Raw genomic sequence first — 21,769 nt, forward strand, 5'->3', positions numbered from 1 at the left:
GGGGGGGGGGGTCGACCTAAGATACGCAACTTCAGCTACCTGAATAGTGTAGCTGAAGTTGCGTATTTTAGGTCGACTTACTTGGCTGTGAGGACGGCGGCGAGTCGACCGCTGCCACGCCGCCGTCGACTCCGCTTCTGCCTCTTGCCGCGGTGGATTTCCGGAGTCGACGGCAGAGCCATCGGGGATCGATTTTATCGAGTCTTCACTAGACGTGATAAGTCGATCCCCAATAGATCGATTGCTACCCACAGATCCGGCGGGTAGTGAAGACGTGCCCTGAATCAATAGGGCTTTGTGGGGATGCAGATGTCTGCTCACACAGAGTATCTTGCCAGATATTTTGCACCTCTGTATCCTACTATCAGTGGTCATGGAGTGAAATGATTGTGGTGGGGAATAGGGAAAATAAGCAACCTTGTTCCAGGCAGAGTATACAGAGTATATATTGGCTAGTATACAGTCAAAGCCTTGCTTTAACTAATAGAGAGTTGGCATCCAGGGCAATGAGCTGGTCTTACCATGAATCATACTGTATTGCACACTGGATATACCTCCACATATGGGCATTCTATCTGCATGCCACTGAGTCCCTGGTCCCTCTGCTAACAAAAACAAAAGTGAGGGCCATAGCAAGGAAAAATGAAGTGGAGAAGAGGGCAACAATACAAGTAAAACAAATAGTCTATAGATACCATGATCTAGTATTAATATTCTGAGAGCTCAGTTTGCAGTATTATTAAAAACATCTCCCCACCACCTACCCACAAGATTTCTCCTGCAAGATATTTAAGTTTTTGAATTGCATAAAGTTACTTTACATCAACGTGTAAGTGTTTACTTTTAAGTTGCTGTTGCCTTCTTGCGCAAATTTTAAAAATAGACAAATATTCTAAAAGAGGAAAGACGAATAATGCTGCATAGCCAAATGGAAAGAAGGAATATGACTCAGTCAGATCAGTAGTACAGCTGCTCTACAACATTTGGATGAATAGTTGTAAAACATTTTGACAGCAATATTGGATCAGAGTTGTGGAGAGCCGTTAAACTGACATTTGACAATTCCAGCAGTACAACATACTGTACCAGTAGCAGTAAGGAAGACCCCCTCGTGATTTTAATTTTCAAAAGAAATCAAGAACACGTAAAGCAGGAATTGCTGTTATTTTTCACATGCACAAGATTTTAAAAATATCTTTTTTGAATTTTTGACTGTTTCAAACTATTAGAAATGTTACACTACTAACCGCAGTGTAGTTAGTAGAAGCAGCAAATAAAAAATAAAACAAATTCCCTAAATAAATTTTAAAAGGATGAACTCTAAAAAGAAATAATTTCAGAGGAAATCCTTTCAATAAGCAAATGTTCACTGCTTATTTTCTGAACACAAAGTGACTGAGTCAATGGTACTAAAAATAGAACTTATTGGTATCTTAACCATTATAGCATACCATAGTACATTTTATAATGGGCCTGCTTTAGCATCTACTCAACAGCTGCAAGGGTTTTTTTTTAGTCACACTAGTTTAAGACCTCTTTAAATCAACTTCTTTGTGCTGTTATACACCAGATAAGCTAAGAACTTCAGTGGCAGGAATTTTCTTGAATTTAGAAATGCATACACATACTTATAGACTAAAGCAAGGTAAAAAACCCAGTGCCACCCCCAATCACACACACAGTAGAAGACTGGGATTTTCAAAGGAGCCTAAAGGGAGTTAGGCACCCAACTCATAGTGAATTTCAATTGAAGCCCTTAGATTCCTTTGAAAATCCCAGTTTAAGTTCCCAGTCCAACTCCCACTAAAGTCGATGGGAGTCTTCTTACCATTGACTGGGAGTGGAAGACACAACATTCCACTGCTGTCTTACAAATAGTTGTTTAGCACACTGGCAAAGTGTGTTTTGTATCCTTCTTTAAGGGCTGATCCACAACACATACTTTGCCAGTGCGCTACACAACTATTCGTAAGACAGCAGTGGAATGTTATGTCTCAGGATTCCTGGTTTCTAATCCTGGCTCTGAGAGGTCAGTGTCTAGAGGCCAGAGCAGTGTTTACAGACAGACAAGTACAGACATTGCTTGCTAAAAGGCACGGTGGCTAAATGAATGAGACTTGGCTCTATCATATAAGAGCCCTGGGTTCTATTCCCAGTTATGCCTGATATGACCTTGTGCAGCCTCTCAGTTACCTTATTTGTAAAAGGGTAGGGAAAAATAATTGCCTGCCCTTAGGATAGGAATATGAGGGCCTTGTTTAATAATAAGTGTTATGGACTTCACAAAAATATTAACAGCACCCATGAGCTTCCTACTCAGCATACTTTCTCCTAAGCTAAAGGATGCTCCGTGGGGGACTCTCAGTCTCATGCCCTTTAAGGGCATTTCTCATAAATTCCTGTGAAATCCTCAGAAAAATGTCATTACTGTCTACCAAAAACAGAACATGGTTTTAAGGATTAATCAGGGATATTATTATTATTTTTATATGAACCTCTAAATAGAAAATATATGCACTTTGAAGCCCACACATTGTGTTAAAATAATGAATTTATTATTTGTACTACAGTAGTTTCCAAAGCTCCCAATTAGGATCAGGGACCCATCCTGGTAGGCACTGTACAAACATATAGGATTACAGCATCTCTGCCCCCAAGGAGTTAACAATCTAAGGATATGTCTACACAGCAAAGAAAAATCCATGTCAGGCGTGTGCCAGCTGACTCAGGCTCGCGGGGCTCAGGCTTCAGGGCTGTTTCACTGCTGTGTAGACTTCCGGGCTTGGGCTGGCACCGAAACTCTAGGACCCTCCCACCTCACAGAGTCAGAAAGCCCAGGCGCCAACCTGAGCCCAGAGGCCTACACAACAACATAACAACCCTGCAGCTTGAACCTCTCAAGTCTGAGTTGGTTGGCATGGGTCAGCTGCGGGTTTTTCTTTGCTGTGTAGACATATCTTTAGATTGTTAGCTCCTTGGGGCAGGGATGCTGTAATCCTATATGCGGAGTCTAGTTGCTGTGTAGAAATATCCTAACTAAAGACAAAACTCAACAAGTGAGCACGGCAAACAATAGGAAGGACAGAGGTGAGGGTACAAATAATAATCAGTATTGTGTTATTGTTTCCTTATTCCCTTCTATTTGCTGTATCCACATGTAGCCTGTTGTCTCATTCTTCAGTTATAAGCTCTTTAGGGCAGGGATTGTCATTTTGTTCTGTGTTTGTACAGCGCCTACCACAAAGGGGTCCTGTCAATGACTAGGGCTCCTAGGTGCTACCACAATACAAATAAATAATAATAATAACACTGTGAAAATAAGATTACAATGCATAGTTGCATCAGTGTAGCTGCGCCGCTGCATTGTTTTAAATGTGGACGTGCCCTTATTTTGGCTTAAGGGCAGCTTATTTGGTTTAATTTAAATCTATTCCTACATCAATTTAAGCAAAATTGAAATAAGCTTGCCCACTCAGCCTTTTGTGTTGGTTTAATTCAATCAGTTTTAAATCACACCTTAAGGTAAACTGCTACAAATCTGACAAGCTATGAGAGAATTTATGTCTAGTGCCAGTTTAGTGAACTTGAGTAAAAGCATCAAATATAGATATCTATATCTACAGGATTAAGTGATACACAGTAAAATTGTATTTTTATATAGCATCACTGTTAGCAGTTGGTCAGAGTTCCCTCAAGACTTTTAAGGACCTGGTCACCCCACAATCATAATAAAAATACAGCACAAAACTGGCCCGGTTTTAATTGTTTTTGTGGTCATTGTCAGGCCCTAAAAGAGCCAACTTTTGAACACAGTAAAACAATTTTTGGTATGGATAACATAAGCCATATCCCTTCTTGTAGATAAATAACACTAAATAACTTGCTTTTCTTGAGTTGATAACAGTCTCTGCTTTCAGACCCAGTACTTTGTTGCAGTTCTAACCAGTGAGATAATCACCATCCAGAAGAAACACACCTTTTCCCCTTTTATATCTGGTTACGTTGTAAATTCCTCCCTGTACTACTGTGGTAGAATAATTCAGCCTTACGGGGCATCACACCTGCCACCATGATTGGCAAACAAGACAACATCTAAGAAAAAACATTAAATGAGTTTAATTCACTCACCTCCTCATTCTGGGTGAGGTTTTTACATATACCTCTACCCCGATATAATGCGACCCAATATAACACGAATTCAGATATAACGCAGTAAAGCAGCGCTCCAGCAGGGCCACCTGAGGGGGGGGGGGCAAGTGGGGCAATTTGCTGCAGGGCCCGGGCCCCAAGAGCCCTGGCCCGGGTCTTCGGCGGCATTTCGGCGGCGGTGGATCCTTCAGTGCTGCCGAAGACGCAGAGCAACTGAAGGGCCCCCCGCCGCCGAAATGCCCCGCGAGCCCTGGCCCGGCGGCGCTCCGGGTCTTCGGTGGCATTTCGGCAGCAGGGGGCCCTTCAGTCGCTCCGGGTCTTCGCCGGCATTTCGGCGGCGGGTCCTTCAGTGCTGCTGAAGACGCGGAGCGACTGAAGGGCCCCCTGCCGCCGAAATGCCGCCAAAGACCTAGACTGCCGCCGGGTGAGTACAAGCGTAGCAGCACCCCTGCTTTGCCCCAGGCCCCCCGAATCCTATGGGCAGCCCTGCGCTCCAGGGGGGCGGGGGGGCGCACTCCGGCGGATCAAAGCAAGTTCAACATAACGCGGTTTCACCTATAACGCGGTACGATTTTTTGGCTCCCGAGGACAGCGTTATATCGGGATAGAGGTGTACCATCACAATACTAAATCTCTCAAGATGCTGTCAGAGTTGAAACACAGAACTCCCTCCTGAATTGAGAAAAGCAACTCTCCTCCCATGAAAAAAGGATAAGAGGAATATAAAAAGGTGAAAAGAAGAAAAAAGATTCTAAATTTAAAATGGATAAAGGTGGCAGTGAGACGCTGTGTCAGCAGATTTATGTCTTTGCAGTGTCTCTTTAAAAAAAGACATTTCAGTTGCTTGTTTGAACTAGGATCATTTGAATGTGGCTTTCTGTAAAACTTCAGACTTGGAGTGATTTTTCCTTTGCCTTGTTTAAATAGGTTTGATATTGATATCTCCATTCAGGCTTTCCGTTAACATCAGGTGCTGAATTCTCCTGATGAGGTCAAATACTATGCTGATTTATACCTCTGAGTAGCCCTCCGGGGGTTGCAATTCAGTGTGAAATATGGTCCTTAATCTACTGGTTCCTATTTACTCTCTCCTATCTTCACAGATGGTCTGGATCACTTGCTGCAATAACACATGTATGCTGAGAGCCAGATAATGTGGGCAATGAGGAAGTCCTAAGGAATTTAATAGAGAATGAACACCTTTCCATAGTTCTGAACCTTCTTACAAATTTTAATAGAGTCTGGAATTATTGGCAGAGCAGAGGAGACAGGGTGAGAGAAGGGAACAGTTTGCGACATTACTGAATTTTGACCTTTCATGCTCTTCACAACCTTGTCCCTCGCTACTGTCTTCTCTTATCCCTTATCACGTTGCCCTTCCATCTCCTCTGCTCTGCCCATTGTGCAAGCCTCCTTTGCCTGATTTTCAGCTCTTCACACAAGCAGCTGATTCTTCCATGATTCATAAGGACACTCCCCTCCTCTCCTTAAAATCTCTCTTCAAGACCTACCTTTGCAGTGATGCTTACAAGAAATCAGATTGTTAAGGATGGCTTGATGGGCAGATGGGGATAGTTGGTACTTTCTTTATATATTATAATATACTGGTAATTATAATTTACAAAACAAGGCATATATAAGCTTGCACCCTTTCCCCCCCCCCACCCCAGATTGTATCCTTCTCCCAACTTTTATATGTCACTTGTCTTTGTAAAGTTTTTAGCATATGGACTATGTTACCATACATAATTATACGTCCCTTCAGAGCTGTGATGTGGATTGGGCTTTGTGGGCTACTGTAATATTAAGTAGTAATAAATACAGGAAGTTTATTTAAAAATATTTTTTAAAATATTATAAAAGAAAACAGAAAGGTGACAAAAATTTCATGGATGTAACATTGGAGTTGAGATTGTATTCACACAGCATTCAGAAAACGGAGCATTATTATTCCTATAACAGCCTATACTCTGCTCCGTGATACAATTCAAATTTGGCATAAGTGGATGCTATTCCACTTAAGTCTGTGGACTTATATCTACTTATACCAGGTTTGAATGTGGTCCTGTGTGTAAAAAGCATACACAAAAGCAGTTTGATACTGAAGAGTGTACAGAGAAAATAAGGATACAAAGAATGAAAAACAAAATCGCGGAGCAGAGTTAAGGCTGTTGTAGGAATAATAATGCTCCGTTTCCTGAATGCTGTGTGAAAATATATATACGTTACTCTCTTGTGTAAGAATGCACAGAATGGAATAACTTACCTGAAAAGATCTGTGACTTCTGAGAGCAGAAGCTGAGCTACACCATCCATATTGTGAAAGGGAGACAGATAGTATTGTAGCACTGGTAGTCTACAAACGTGCATGGCAAGTGGGTTCACAAGTAATGATAACTGAAACCCTGTGAGTTTCAAGCTCTGTATACACCTCCGCCTTGCCTCCAGGCTCTCCCCTAGCACTGGCAGCAGAGCTAGTTTCCTTCTTTGTGATGCTGCCATTGCTTCCCTGTTTCTGGTTTCTTTATTTCATTCTGATTTTCACAAAGTGCCTATCAATAGCTCTCTAGGCATTTTCAAAAATTAAGGTACACTCAATAATGTGAACCTAATCCAAGGGTTCACATGTGCACAGGTTACGTTGGGGAACATCAACATTAGTTTACAGGACAAACGGTAATGGAATTTGTGCTACTTTATCGGGGAACATGCCAAGTTGAGCAGCTGTTTCCTGAATCCTTCCCTCAAGCTGGGCATTCTGTTGGTATTCTTCAACCTTTTTGCTTATGGGAAAGTGTCTTTTTGTTCTGTCCTTTGCTTAGATGCCAGCTTTGCCCTCCCCATCAAAATAAAATAACAAAATAAAAAAAATGTTGCTCAGGAGTTTTAGCACACTTTTTCAGTTTATATTGAAATATATTGGTAATTCAGTCATAGTTTTATGTTTATTCCACATTCTCTTGAAATAAATCTCACTTTTACAGTATCTAGGCTGTTGGACAAGTGATTTTAATCTATTGTTAGTTTCCTCTAACAATATTGTAGTTACCAGACAGGAAAACTGATCATTCACACACATGGAAAAAGTCCATCCATGACATTCGACTTCATTTGGTAATATAAATATGATCAAGAACATATAAAACCTAGAAACATTTCATTTGCATTTATTCCATAAAATTGAACTGTACCTGGGGAGTCATTTAGACTGAAGGCAATTCGGACTGGCTTATCAGCAGGTACTCTTGCTGTGGTGATCATGTGGGCACTTGAGTCTACGTGTTTATCTGTGTGTTCCAGCTGCAATTATATAAATATTGCATACATTACTGATCATATGAAGCCATTACATCCTCAGCTTAGTGATTTGCACACATTTATAGCTGCACTTTTTGCATTTTTTATTCTAATAAAGCAAATTTAAGGTGACATGCACGGGGCTACATTTGATTTTTCTTTAAAAAAAAATTTAAAGTGAAATTCAGTGATAGAGACTAAATTCCTTGATTTATCCACAGTTCAGGTAAAGGCAACGATGAAGAAAATTTCCCCACTTTGTCCTGTCAGCATATCTCAGCCTTGACCTGGACAGTCACACATTTAAGGGTCAGAAGATTGATAATTCTCCAAACCTTGGTACTGATCCTTCAGTGGGATTCCTTGCAGATGTTAAGGGTCTGCCTAGAGGAAGTCAATTGCAGGATCAGGGCCTAATTTAGCCTGTGGCCTTTCTTCGGAGTCTGCCAGCGCCAAATGGCGGTTTTAATGAGGTGGATCACTCTTCACTAAGAAACAGCCCCAAATTCCCAATTTATTTCACACAGAACACCAAATAGCCATCAAATATTATTGGTCTTCAGTTGCTATCAACTTAGACAGGATAAGCTTAAAGCATGTCCAGGCTTATGCACTTATAGTTATATTATGTGTATTTAGACTTTCGTATAAAAGTTTTTTCCCCAAACAAAGTCTATTAAGTATTTGATGTCCAACTTAAACTCCTATATATCTCATATAAAGCAGCTGTAATTAACATTCACTAACAGTACACACTGAGGTCCTAATCCTGCAATGAGCCAGGTCCTTGTATGGAGCCTAAATGAAGTTAATGGAACTTACATTGGTGAAAGATCTGGCCAGGCAGAAATCATTGTAACATTGGGCGGTAAGAGAACTAAGCAAACTTCAAACATTACTCAGCAGTGCACTGCACCTATATCACCTAGGTGGATTGCTACATGAACAACATTTAAAGAAATAAACACAAGTGTAAAACACCCACAGAAAATTGGAAATCAACTTATTCAATAAAGTATAGCAAAATTGCTAAACGCTGCGCTATACTTCTGTAGACAATGTGGCGTTTAATTGGTGGAAAGGGAAAAGACAGTTCTCTTACCCAATCACATTGCAGCTTTTCCGTAACACTTTTGAAAGCAATGGTTATTTTTCTGCACTAAAATTGCATCACCCCATTTGATGTTATGTTTAATTATTAGAGCATCACATAAAATCAGTACAACAGAACAGCATTACAAGAGAAAGGCCTTGCTTGATGATGCACAAAATTCATCCCTAGCATCAATCCTTTGCAGGCAGTAGAGTAGCAGCAAGCATGAGTTTGGCCCACTGACTTAAACATTTATTTTTTGTTTTGTCTGTCTGAGCATTTAGCCAGCAGAGGGAGACTGTTCCTCTGTGGCAATGTTACACAATAAGCCACTGACGTGAACTCTGATCAAATAGTGGATGTTTTACAGTGCTTAGATTTTCTTTAAAAAAAAAAAGAACAATTATTCTAAAATCCTTACTTTGGAGCTGGCAGCCTCTTTTCATATTAATATTTGGAGGATTCTCATGAATAACCCCATCTTCCCTATTATTACTAATCAAAAGAACACACACACACCCAACCAGCATCAATTGGAAGAGAGACCACAAAATCATTTAAACAGACAAAATGCATTTTGGGCGGGGGGTCTGTTTATGTAGCAACTTTTTCTAGAGTAACGATCTCCTTCTTCCATGGTCTCTTTGTGAAAAGTATTTGAGACCTTGCATGTTTTTTTTTTTAAATAAACAGAACAATTGCAAAACCAAAATTATTTATCATAACATACCCTTCCCACATGACTCTCAAACAAACCTAGAACAAAAGAGAGATACAAATTCGCACAACTTTGAAAACAAAACTGTTCATCATTACATATTGTATCACACATGCACCACATCTGTTAACCATCATCAGACAGGTTTTCTACACAATAAGATGCTTCATGTTTAATATCACAGATTAAGAAATGAGAAAAAACATTCATGGAAGTTAATACCATTTTAACAAACAAACATGATAGGATGTCTTTTGTTGGAATCCTTAAGCTTACCATAACTGAGCACTGTCCTAAGTAAATCAGTGGTCTTGTCCCATTCACACACTGTGTGGTCTACAATGTTTACAAATTACCAGTATTTAGTCACCGATCTGGGGGCAAAAATAAATACTCCCTTCAATAACTAATGTTTTTAATATTACACAAGAGACTTTTTCATTTTGTTTTAATTTACGGAAAGAAAATCCTATCTATATATACACACTGTATATGAGCCAGTTATCTCATTTTATGAATTAAGATTATTTCTTCACCAGATTTTCTGCAGAATCCTCAATGGTCTCCATCATCAAAAAGAAAATAAAGAAAACAAGATGGCAGGGAAACCTTCATTTCAGTGCTGTGTGTGTAAATAGGATGATGAATGTCCCATCGGCTCAGGGAAATGAAACAGACCAACTGCGTACAAACTTCCCACTTATTTTCCTCACACACAAAAAAGGATAATCATTCTGTAGACAGAAGGATATGGGAGTGGGCAACTTTGAGTATAATGAGGTCTTTAAAAGGATCCCAGAAAGCAGTTCCATATTCATGAGGACTGTCTGTGGAACAGGCTGTTGTTTCTTTATAAAAATCTGTAGCAGAACTCAGATTAAGTGTGTTACAGCTCTATCAGTTTAGTTCAGTTTTCACACCTGTTGCCTTACCTCACTTAGTGGAGAGTCTGCACTTGTATAATCCAGGGCTAGCCACTGCCTTGGCTTGTCGTTGCCTTTATGGAGTAAAGATTCAATAAAAGAAAAGGCTGCACCTGCTACATAGCAACAAACTGACAGAGTCTGAGAAGCTGAGACAGCTGTTAAGGCAACATGCTGCTACCTGCACTTCCCAAAGGCTTTGCTATCCCACAAGACCACCCTTTTCCGCTTTTCTTCGCAATTCCACTCTCCCTTCCTTTCCTTTCCAACAATGAGATTTATGATGTTGTCATGCTTCAGAGGGAAAAAAAATCCTTCTGACAGAGGCATTAATAAGCAGCAAACTGTGGAGAGTTCAAGATTTTTAATTCATTAGTCCTGGCAAACCTAAAATACAAACAGACTTGCTTCACAGGACAGGAATGTTTTCAGCATGACCCAATCACTGTCTGTGTCTATTCCAGCAAACTGGCAAAGATAGCATGACTCCAGTCAGCAAAAATGTCTGTGGCTCGAATCAGCTTGGGGTGACATTGCCAACTTGGACTGGCTACACGCAAACTATTAAATGATAGAGGCAACTATCAAAGCTAACAATGAGGATGAGGCTTGGTGTTTTAGGCTAGGTTTGTAATGGCTTTGGTAAAGTGTCTAATAACAGACTAACAACAGATGATAGAATTATTATATTAAAGAGACAATGGATTAATTTTAGTAGTATATTAGAGTCTTGTATAGTCTTCATTATAAATACATTCTGAAGGCAGATTTATTTACAAATATTTTGGACAGGAATTGAAATTGCAATTGACTTAAAACTAACAGCTTGTAGATTCTGCTGCTATTTCTGATACTGCCAGTCAGTTTTGTAACTACAAGCAAGGTAATTAGTAACTGAATATGGAAATGCTGTGAAAAAAAGAAGCAGTTGTCCAGACTGATGCAATTACAACAAGCAAAACTTAAACACCCTGCTGGCTGTATGTATTCTTCTGGATAACTGCGATCCCTGAAAGTGCAAAGGATACTATAGGACAGGAGATTGACTGACAATATATCTGCTGCACCTATCATTATACTGTGTTTTTTTTCATTAAGAAAAGCTTGTCTCTTTCACCAACAGCAGTTGGTCCAATAAAAGATATTACCTCACCTTGTCTCTCTGACATCCTGGGACCCACGCACCAACACAGTTACAACAACACTTTTTAAAAAAGTTAGTTTCCCTATTTCAAAATATTTTTTAAAAAACAATACATTTAATTTGACAGGTTATCCCATATGCTCGTATTCTGGAATGTCTCAAGTACAGCACATCTGGGGCCAGATTCTCTGGTTCATCTGAGGCATACTAGATGCAGAAACAGGGGGAGACGCAAAGGTGGCATTAAATCAACTTTCTGTCTCCCCCCACATCCTGGCATTGGCCAGGAACTGATCCAGTCCCAGCATAAATAAGAGCTACCCTTTGGCTGCTCTAATTTACACCTAGCTCCCTGTGATCGAAGGGGCTGGTACACACCTGGAGATAGCTGGAGCACAGAGCCACCCTGCTTACACTCCCCTTTCTCCAGGAAAGACCTCTGTGCTGGGGGCTTGGAGGACGTGGTGTGGAAGCACCACACAGGCTCTACATTACCTAGGAATTCCCATGATAGCTGATTAAATCTGCTTTCTAGCTTCACTGTGCCACCAGAGCAGGAACAAGAACCTGGCCAAGAGAATCCATTCCATGATTTCAAAGTATCAACATGCCCTGACTTCTACACTCATGAGGGAGCTCATCTTTCTTTCTTTCTTTCTCAGCTGTAAATATACTTCTGAAAAGATATTTATAATAATCTCTATTTATCTCATTTTGGAGGAAGATTTAGCTTTGTTCACAACCACTATTGCTACTGAAATTTCACAATAAAATAGCACTGCAGCTTAATATTGATCTCAATGAGGGGTTCTTTCTCCAACTAGAGGACTAATTATTTTTAAAGGATGTATTTGGTTTACAGACATAGGGTGAAATCCTGGCCCCACTGAAATCTATATTGAAACTCCCATGGACTTCAAGGCCAGGATTTCTTTCATAGGGCCTGATTCTCTCCTGTTTTGCATCGTGTGTAGTTACTTACACCTGTTGAAAGTGGATGTAAAATAAATCAGATAGATAGCATTTACATCTAGTTGGCAGAGGTCTGAATGAACGCACAAGGTGCAATGCAGTGAAGAACAGGTCCTATATACGGTATTTCTAAGATGCATAAAACCTTGGTATTTAAGCACCAACAAAACTTACCTTCACTAACCAAGACAGCAAGATTACTAATCACTCACTAACATAGGTCATACACATGCAATCTATCTGGCATGCCCAAGATGAGGCAGAAACACTGACACATGAATGACTTTTCAAAGCAGTTGACTGACAGTGCACAGCTACGAGATCACAGTGTATATAGTGCATGTATTTGCAAATTCAATACATAATATTTTGGTATTTTCTATCTATTGTAAGCATGTTATATCATATTCTCCATTTATTATATATCAGTGTTTCTGATGAAATCCCATATTACTCTTCACACATTTCAAAAGAAGACAGTTGTAACAGTGCTTAACTCCAAAAACGTAAAACAATTCTCGCACATCTCTTTCAGTCAGTTTAGTACCATGCAGGGCTGCAAGTCACCCTTTGGGACACAGAAACTATATAAACCAAAAAAACCTTGTATCACATTTAAATTTCAGTGCTTTATACATTGATTAGTCCTCTGGAACTACTGCTGTATGTACTATATGGATGACAGCGTAGTCTGACATTTTCAGCACAACAGTGGGAGTCAAGAATCCAGGGCTTTATCTTGCAGCCCTTACCCATGTGAGTAGTCCCACTGAAACCAAGCACACAATGACATGGACTTCTGTGACTGCATTGATCCTGATTTGGTGGTCATGTGGTTGTCCATCTAAAGAGCTCATAAACAAACTAGATTTTTAGACTTATTTTCAAATGTTTGAGTTTACATTTTAGGAGGAGTTTTCCCTGATTCCTCTGAGACCCTATCCATCAAACCTTAACATTAAGACATTTTACATATACAGCACTGTATCTGAAATATTAGGTTGAATAATTACTAACATTCTGTAATTATTTTTATAACCTGTTTGCTATTGGGAATATAACATTACAAAACATTCAATTAAAGTTGAAATCAAGCAATAACATGCACTCATATAGCACCTTTCATATGAAGTTCTCAAAATCACTTTACAAAAAAGGAAAACTGAGTCTTAGTGAAATTAGGTTACATGCTCAAATTCCTATTTAGGCACTGTAAAACTTGGGAACAGACTCTAGTGGCCCAATCCCATAGCTCTTATTCATGTGAGCAGTCCCATTGCACCCAAGAAAACTACTCCACGATTTGGGGCAGCACAGTAAATACTTGTTCATAACAGGCTGAATATACACTTTACAGTAAACTCTATGAAAAGTTCAGAATGCTGATAATCCCTCCGGTTTTTCCTGTAGAAGCACAGTAGTGGTGCTGTACCCTGTTTTCCTGCCAGCCTGCTCTTAGCCATCAGATGTTTGGTACCCAAGCAAAATTCTTTTGATCCCATATCACATTATGAAACCTGAACTTCTCTAGAAGAGTGACACACAGGATATCATGTTTTAGTCATCAAAAGATTTAAAAGTAATCATACTTTAAATTAGAAACACTGCAGCTTATTGATATCTGGTACAAGTTTGTAATTTCTTAAAATATGAAGTATCAATTATTTTACACATGTATAAAGAGCAGTTAAATGATCAGTATTTGCTATCTAACAAAACACCTGTTCCCTTCCCTTTTATAGCTGTGCTACTTTCAATTCATGTGAGTTTCCTAATATGAATAGTATTTTGGTAGCATATGACCTCATTCAAACTGAAATGGTGTTTCAGAGGTTGCCAGTCACTATTTAAAAATACACTTAAAAATATTCTAACACATGGATGATGTTCAAAGGAGATGTTGAAAAACATGCTTTTCCTAACAGTGAATGAAGGGAAATTTTCATTTCACTGTTTCATCTGAAAAGAACACAAGACAGAATACAAACAGAATTTTTTTTTTTACTGCAAGAACTGTTTAAGGGTCCAATCTTGCAAAGTTGCAGAGCACCCTTGACGCTCACAGAGGTTGATGGAAGTTAAGGATGCTCTATACCTCACAGGACTGAGTTCTGAAGGAGGAGCAAATGGCAACAAGACAGATTCTTTAACTACACATCACATGCTGAATCACTGAAGCCAATGGGATTGCCCGGGTGTGAGTTGGCACAGAATTTGGCCAAATAAAAATATTTCATGAGTGCATTTTTTGCCTGAACCTGCACTCCATTCTCAGGCAAATATTCTATTGGGGAGTTCCTCTGAATATATAAAATACAAGGTCTAAAATATTGCACTGCAAGGAAATGTGCAGTAGGAGGTGGTGTTTTGTGCATGTAAAACATTTTTCGTTGATATTTTTCTCTTTCAGATTTAAAAAAAATGTAGTTGCATTTGTAGGGGAAAAAACTTAGTGGAAATGTCTATAGACGTAAAATACCAACCAAATGTATAGGAAAACTGAGTTATGCCCAGAAATTTGGCACAAATCTCCCTCCCCTCTTCCTACATCCCCCCATTCCCCAACAAGTGGGGACAAACACTGAATACATTTAAGCTTGCTATTTTAGAAATCCATTGTTTTGCCATCAGTTAATCCTTTTCTAGTTCACTAAAGAAATCCCAGAATGCATCATTCTGTGATCTCACTGATACAATTAGTCCCATGCAATCCATTATAAGCAAGTTAAACTAATTGTTTCTGTGCTGAATGCCCTCAACACCTTAGCTGGGCATTTAGCACATACTTTAGTGCTTACATCATTTTTTATTTTAGCTTTGCAATTTAACTTTAAGAAATGTATGGCTATAATGAAAAGTGTTCCAGATACTTCTGATAAAAACATTCAGAGCTAAGTTTTCTGCTTACAACCTGTACAACTTCATTGACTTTTAAGGTATTGCACATGGTGTCAGTGCTCAGTGTGAAATGAATATACGTATAGATCAGTAAAATGTCCTCTGCCAGTTAGCATCAAGAGGTCCCTGGATCACAAAGGAAGCTCAGCCCAAAGGACCCTTACTGCGTGCTCTGGTATTGGCAGTCTCCATACTATGTCCAGTGCCCTCCGGCCGTGACACATGGGGAAGCAGAGGGGGAGGAGGCAGCTGAGCGCCACAGTCAGAGGGGTGGCTGCTGGTGTGGACTATTGGGATTTTCCATCCAGTGCACTGTCCTTCTGGGATTGCTCCCATCAAAGATGGGGGAAGGGGACTGCTTGGCTATGGCATCAGTTCATTTCCAAACCTGCCTGGCTCCCTTCCTGCCTGGGGGAGGGGGCTGAGGTGAGCCCCTCTGACCTGAGCTACTAAAACAATGCCTGCAACTTGCCAGCAAAGCTGACCTGTTCAATCCTGTCTGGCTTCTCTGCAATTAAGGGAAAGGGGGACTGAGATGAACCCATCCAGACTGGATTGAGGGAGAAACTGCATTTTCCACCAAGACCCTTGGTTAAGGAGGGAAGCATGAGACACAGACCTTCCCTTTTGCCTCTGGCTTTCTCAGCCTAGATCCCTCCTGAAGCCTTCAGCGGCAGTAGTAGCTGCAAATGCCTCAGAAGGGGAGGTGCAGCTGAGGAGACAATCTTGTCAAAAAGGCAGCCCTGGGCCATGACTGGGACTCAGATAGACACATTAGTGAGATGAATTTTTAGTCAGAAATTTGAAATCAAGTTTGGAATTGCCTCAGAAGAGCTCTGCAGAAGCAGAGCCACCAGCCAATGGGGAGACAGAGAAAACCAGAGGAAACTTCAGGGGACAAGGTGCTGCCCTGCTGCCAGTGACTAACTTGTCTAGTTCTGTCCCCAAGCTGCAAGCAGGCTGAAGGATCCACTGAAAAGTATCAGTGGACCTCAGCATGATGAAGAAAGGTGGTTTACAGCCACGTTTCCTCCCTCTCCACAGCCGTACTGACCACAAGCTCAGCACAGTTAAGGATCATCTGTCCCTTAGTATCCCTTAGCTAAATATGGATCTCAGCTTCACCATATTTAACTCTCACCATTGGGTCAATAAATCTTGGTATTCATCTAAACAAACTCAGGGAAATAATTTCTGTTCTCAGGTGACACCTGGAGTAACTGCATTGATTTAATTGGATATTACAGACTCAATTGTCAACATTATGCTGATAAAGTGTGTACACACAAATAAACACTCAAAATCTTAAACAGAAAATGTTGTCACTAAGCTTCCCTGATGTCAGGAAGAAATAAGCATCCCTAGGACACAAAGGTAAAAAGCCCAGCAGCAGCAGCAGCCAGTGTCTTGTCTTTCATTAGAACTGCCACTCTTGTTACCGCTACTGGAGCTGCATCTGCAGTGGCACCAGTCAGAACTGTAGAGGGGAAAGTGTAGGGTAGGCAAATGCAAGACTCATCTATTTGCAGAAGTTTGTTCTCAAAAAATGCAGTTTATATCAGTCCAGCCATCCCTTTCCCTTTTCTATAAATATCCACCCTCTCCTTGCCCCCAGGAAAAGACAACATATGGACTATATAACCCATCATGGGCAGAACAGGAAAGACAGCCCAAGAATACAGCAGCTTAAAGTTCTTGTATTTGGCACCTAGATACCACAAAATGATTGGTACATTAGAGATAGGTATATATTTGTTACATTTAAAAATATTAAAAAACATTATTAAAGTTGTGAAGTCAACAGTTAACAGAACAGCATTAACAAAATACTAGAAGGTACATAGCTATATGTATAGAAATCAATACACAAGACTAACCGGCAAGTACACAGAACCCAAGAGTGATGCCATATTATGTCACGATAGGCAGCAATGTTTCTAGGCGATGTCTACATAAGTTATACTGACAAAAGTGCTAATGTTGCTCAGTGTTGTGAAAAAACCATCCCGCTAAGCGACATAAGTTATACCAGGGGTCAGCAACGTTCGGCACGCGGCTCACCAGGGTAAGCACCCTGGCGGGCCGGGCCAGTTTTATTTACCTGCTGAAGCGGCAGGTTCGGCCGATCGCGGCCCCCACTGGCCGCGGTTCGCCGTCCCGGGCCAATGGGGGCGGTGAGAAGCCGCGGCCAGCACATCACTCGCCCGCGCCGCTTCCCGCTGCCCCCATTGGCCCGGGACGGCAAACCGCGGCCAGTGGGGGCCGCGATCGGCCGAACCTGCCGCGTCAGCAGGTAAATAAAACTGGCCCGGCCCGCCAGGGTGCTTACCCTGGTGAGCCGCGTGCCGAACGTTGCTGACCCCTGAGTTATACCAACAGAAGCACCAGTGTGGACAGCGCTATGTAAGCAGGAGAGGCTCTTCCGCCAACATAGCTCCCACCACTCATTGGAGGTGGTTTAATTATGCTGATGGCAGAGCTCTCTTCAGTTAGCACAGAGCGGCTACACGAGTGATCTTACAGCAGCACAGCTGCATTGGTACAACTGTGCCACTGTGAGATTGCTAGTGTAGACATGGCATAAAAAGTGGTATTTCCAGGAATGACTTCTCTGCATTAGTTAATTAGTGTTAGTATAAGATGTAATGTTATTCCTAGAAATGACTTAACTTGATGCTTCTTGGAGACAAGTAATGCAAGGTGACAGTGCCCTCAGTTTCCCAGTTAGGTAGGCCAACAAAAAGCAGTTTTCCTATGTGCTTTCAGACACCCCACATTCACAGGTTTCAATGGTTTTAGAGTTTTAGCTGAACAATTTCTAATAACGTTGACTACAGCTCAGCAATTATGATCCTCAAATATACATACAATTACACTTAGAAAACTCATGATTTGGCACAAAACATCCTTCTTTTGAGCGCTCATAGTCCATTACTAGGTTCTTTAAACACACCACACTGAACCATGTATATAAATAATATTTATCCAAATATATCTGCTCCCCAATGCTGCCCCTTAGAGGACACATTTTAGAAGTTCATTATATCAAAGATGCAAACCAAGACCCTTGAAGACCACAAGAGCTGAAGTTTCTCAGCACAACGTAGGTTTGGGCCCATTTTGAAAGGAACAGTTCACAAGTATGTGTAGGAGCACTTCTTTTTTTAAAAAAACAAGTTTCCTTTGCTTAATTTCTGCCTAGGGGTTAGTTCATCAACTTGATTTCCCTTCCCACTTTTGACTTACACTTTTTCATGAATGTCCAGTTTTTGACTTACAAGTGATTTTGTTCCTGTGCTCATTAAGCAAGTTTTATAGCAACACAATAAGATTTCTGAGCTAAACCTATGTAATAATTTTTTAAGAGTTGCTAAATCTTTCAAAATAAACTTGGTTATAAACCATGTTCTGTAGCGTGCCGGTGTTGTACAGCTAGGGTGACCAGATGTCCCGATTTTATAGGGACAGTCCCGATTTTGGGGTCTTTTTCTTATATAGGCTCCTATTACCCTCCACCCCCGTCCCAATTTTTCACACTTGCTGTCTGGTCACCCTATGTACAGCCTCTGTGTATGCTCCCCAAATCCTCTCTCTCTTGGGTGGGAGATTATAATGGTATCACAGCAGTGCTAGTGCAACTGGGGTCTTCTATGCCCGTATGGAGATGGAAAGCAAGATTTGCCTCTAGTACCTGAAATGGGTAGGAAAGTACCCATTAATAATGTGTAATGCCCTGATTCTGCAAGGAGCTCTGTGTAGGTGGATCTCCATGCCTGTGCAGAGCCCCACTGAACTCAACAGAACTCTATGCAGTTGGGCTGTTTTGCAGCATCAGGGCTTACATTTGCATGCAAGCACTGACAGGGGAACAGATCCTGATAAACTTATAATGAAACAATTTTGAATTCTTGAAGCCTTAATTTTGTACAAAGGTTCAACAATTCTGGAAAGAAGAAAACCTTATGTCCCCAAATCAACTTCCAGTATATTAAAGACAAAATTCATGCTTTCTGACACTATAAGCAGTGTAATTAGGGATAATACTCCTTTTGCTATGGAATTGCATTTGTGTTCCATTATTTCAAGTGCAAATACAGTAACTCCTCACTTAAAGTCATCCCGGTTAACGCTGTTTCGTTGTTACGTTGCTGATCAATTAGGGAACATGCTCGTTTAAAGTTGTGTAATGCTCCCTTCTAACGTCATTTGGCAGATGCCTGCTTTGTCTACTGCTTGCAGGAAGAGCAGCCCATTGCAGCTAGCTGGTGGGGGCTTGGAACCAGGGTGGACTGGCAGCCCCCATCAGCTCCCCGCTCCCCTAAGTTCCCTGTGCAGCAGCTGCCTGCAGTTCAACTGTGTCCCTCCCCCCACTGCCATGTGCTGCTCCTGCCCTCTGCCTTGGAGCTGCTCCCGAGACTCCTGCTTGCTGTGCCGGGGGGGAGGGAAGGGAGAGGGGGCTAATGTCAGGGTGTCCCCCTCCCCCCTGCTCCTGCAACCCGCTTACCCCATCTTCCATAGAGCAGGGTTCAGGACTGAGGGAGCTTGCAGCAGCTGCGGTCTCAGCAAGCTGATCTAATTAACAAGGCAGTGTACTTAAGGGAAATGCGCATATCTCCCTCCATTCCTGCTGCCTTGCAGAGTGAGAGAGTTAACCCTTGAGGGCTCAGCCAATTGCTAATTCATCATTTAGCAGTAAGGGAAATATCTCACCCTCTGACTCCTCCACCTCAACCAAGCTTCACAATCATCATCACTGTGTACCAGTATTAAATTGTTTGTTTAAAACGTATACTCTGTGTGTGTGTGTGTGTGTGTGTGTGTGATATATATATATATAAAAAATATAATACAGTCTTTTGTCTGGTAAAAAATTTTTCCCCTGGAACCTAATCCCCTCATTTACATTAATTCTTATGGGGAAATTGGAGTCGCTTAACATCGTTTCGCTTAAAGTCGCATTTTTCAGGAACATAACTACAACGTTAAGTGAGGAGTTACTGTACCCTTTACTTAGCCCTCACTGTCTACACGTTTGTCCATTTCAGAAGAAGCACTATGCAATAAAGCATAAGTTTGTACTCAGGAGAGGCCCAGGACTGCATTAAAAGAGGGGTGCATTGTATGTGAGGGATGAGGTTCACGACCAGATCTGTCCCGGGAGGGAACAGGGAAGAGTATCCACATTGTGCTCAGTTATATTTTATATTATTAACTTCTCTATTATGCTAGCACTAAAATTCTTCAAACTCAGCTAAATGTAGAAAGTAACAATTAAGCTACATACATGGGATTGATTCCTCATTGCATTATTCCAGTTTCTCCAGTTTTACAGCAACCAATGGAGTGACAACTGCATAAAAATAGAGTAATGCAGTAGTGAATAAGGCCCATCATTCCTGAGCCTGTGAACCTCATAATGTAGTGTTGCTTATTATATTAAGATTGTTTGTGTCATCATGGCTAAGTATTGGCATTTCAATTATAAATCACTATTTTCAGGAGTTACAAACTAACACAATGTGGTGCACAAAATCCCAGTCTATATACAAAATACATGCTACACTGTTTTTGAATTATAAAATGGGGGAAATGATCTATTTTAAATATTCATTTGCTAAAAACTAAACTTTGCAGGTCATAATTTGCAAACAAAAAATGTTTACAAAGGTTGAATGTATGAGTCAGTAAAGTGGAGTAAAGTTGACCTAATGCCCAAAAACATTGTTACACTTTCTTTACATAAATCCTACACATTTAAAATACACAAATGTCACTCAGAATGTCTGTAAATGAACACAGATGTCTGTAAAATACACCTCTACCTCGATATAACGCTGTCCTCGGGAGCCAAAAAATCTGACCGCGTTATAGGTGAAACCGCGTTATATCGAACTTGCTTTGAGCCACTGGAGTGCGCAGCCCTGCCCCCCCGGAGCACTGCTTTCCCGCGTTATATCCGAATTCGTGTTATATCGGGTCATGTTATATCGAGGTAGTGGTGTATCTGTAAAATGACCAAAAACTTCAAATTTGGGTGTCCTAAGAGTACCTTTGTTTTCACTCTGATGGTGGTCCTTGTTCTAATTGGCATGGTTGTAGAATGGCTGAATAAACCTTACCAATAATTCTGTATAATCTCTAAGGGTTTTTTGCAATAAAAAACATATATGACACGCTTAGAACATGTGCTCCACATTTCATTGTTTCAGAGTTGGTATGATTCCAATTATGCATCATCATTATCCTGTATTATCTTAGAACTACCAGGATCAGCAAAATAGAGAGTTCACTTAAGGCTTGTCTACACTGGCACTTTACAGCGCCGCAACCTTCTCGCTCAGGGGTGTGAAAAAACACCCCCCTGAGCGCTGCAAGTTTCAGCACTGTAAAGTGCCAGTGTAGACAGTGCACCAGTGCTGGGAGCCACTCCTCCCATGGAGGTGGTTTTTTTACAGCGCTGTTTTTTCATAGCTCTCTCACAGCGTTATGCCGCGACTCCACAGCCATGTTAAAGTTCCGCCGCGGCAGTGCTGCCACAGCCCACACTTTAACGTTGTTAGTGAAGACATGCCTTT

The 21,769-nt window shown here is 41.0% G+C and overlaps 1 protein-coding gene across 5 annotated transcripts in view; it reads right to left on the minus strand.

Moving 5' to 3' along the window:
- The window catches only part of LOC113405077 (MAP3K7 C-terminal-like protein), a 73,212-nt gene that overhangs the window by 38,786 nt on the left and 12,657 nt on the right, over positions 1–21,769 (minus strand). For 2 of the 5 annotated variants that reach the window (XM_026652284.2, XM_026652279.2), the window contains exon 3: positions 7,341–7,449. In XM_026652284.2, coding sequence (XP_026508069.1) covers positions 7,341–7,449 — 109 coding nt within the window. Of the gene's footprint in view, positions 1–7,340; positions 7,450–8,548; positions 8,568–9,793; positions 9,842–10,189; positions 10,512–21,769 lie in introns of those variants that run through there. The other 3 variants (XM_026652287.2, XM_026652276.1, XM_026652292.1) reach the window with 3 other exon arrangements.

This window comes from Terrapene carolina, unplaced genomic scaffold (genome assembly GCF_002925995.2).
Source record: "Terrapene carolina triunguis isolate 2854851 unplaced genomic scaffold, T_m_triunguis-2.0 Scaffold31, whole genome shotgun sequence".
NCBI lineage: Eukaryota > Metazoa > Chordata > Testudines > Emydidae > Terrapene > Terrapene triunguis.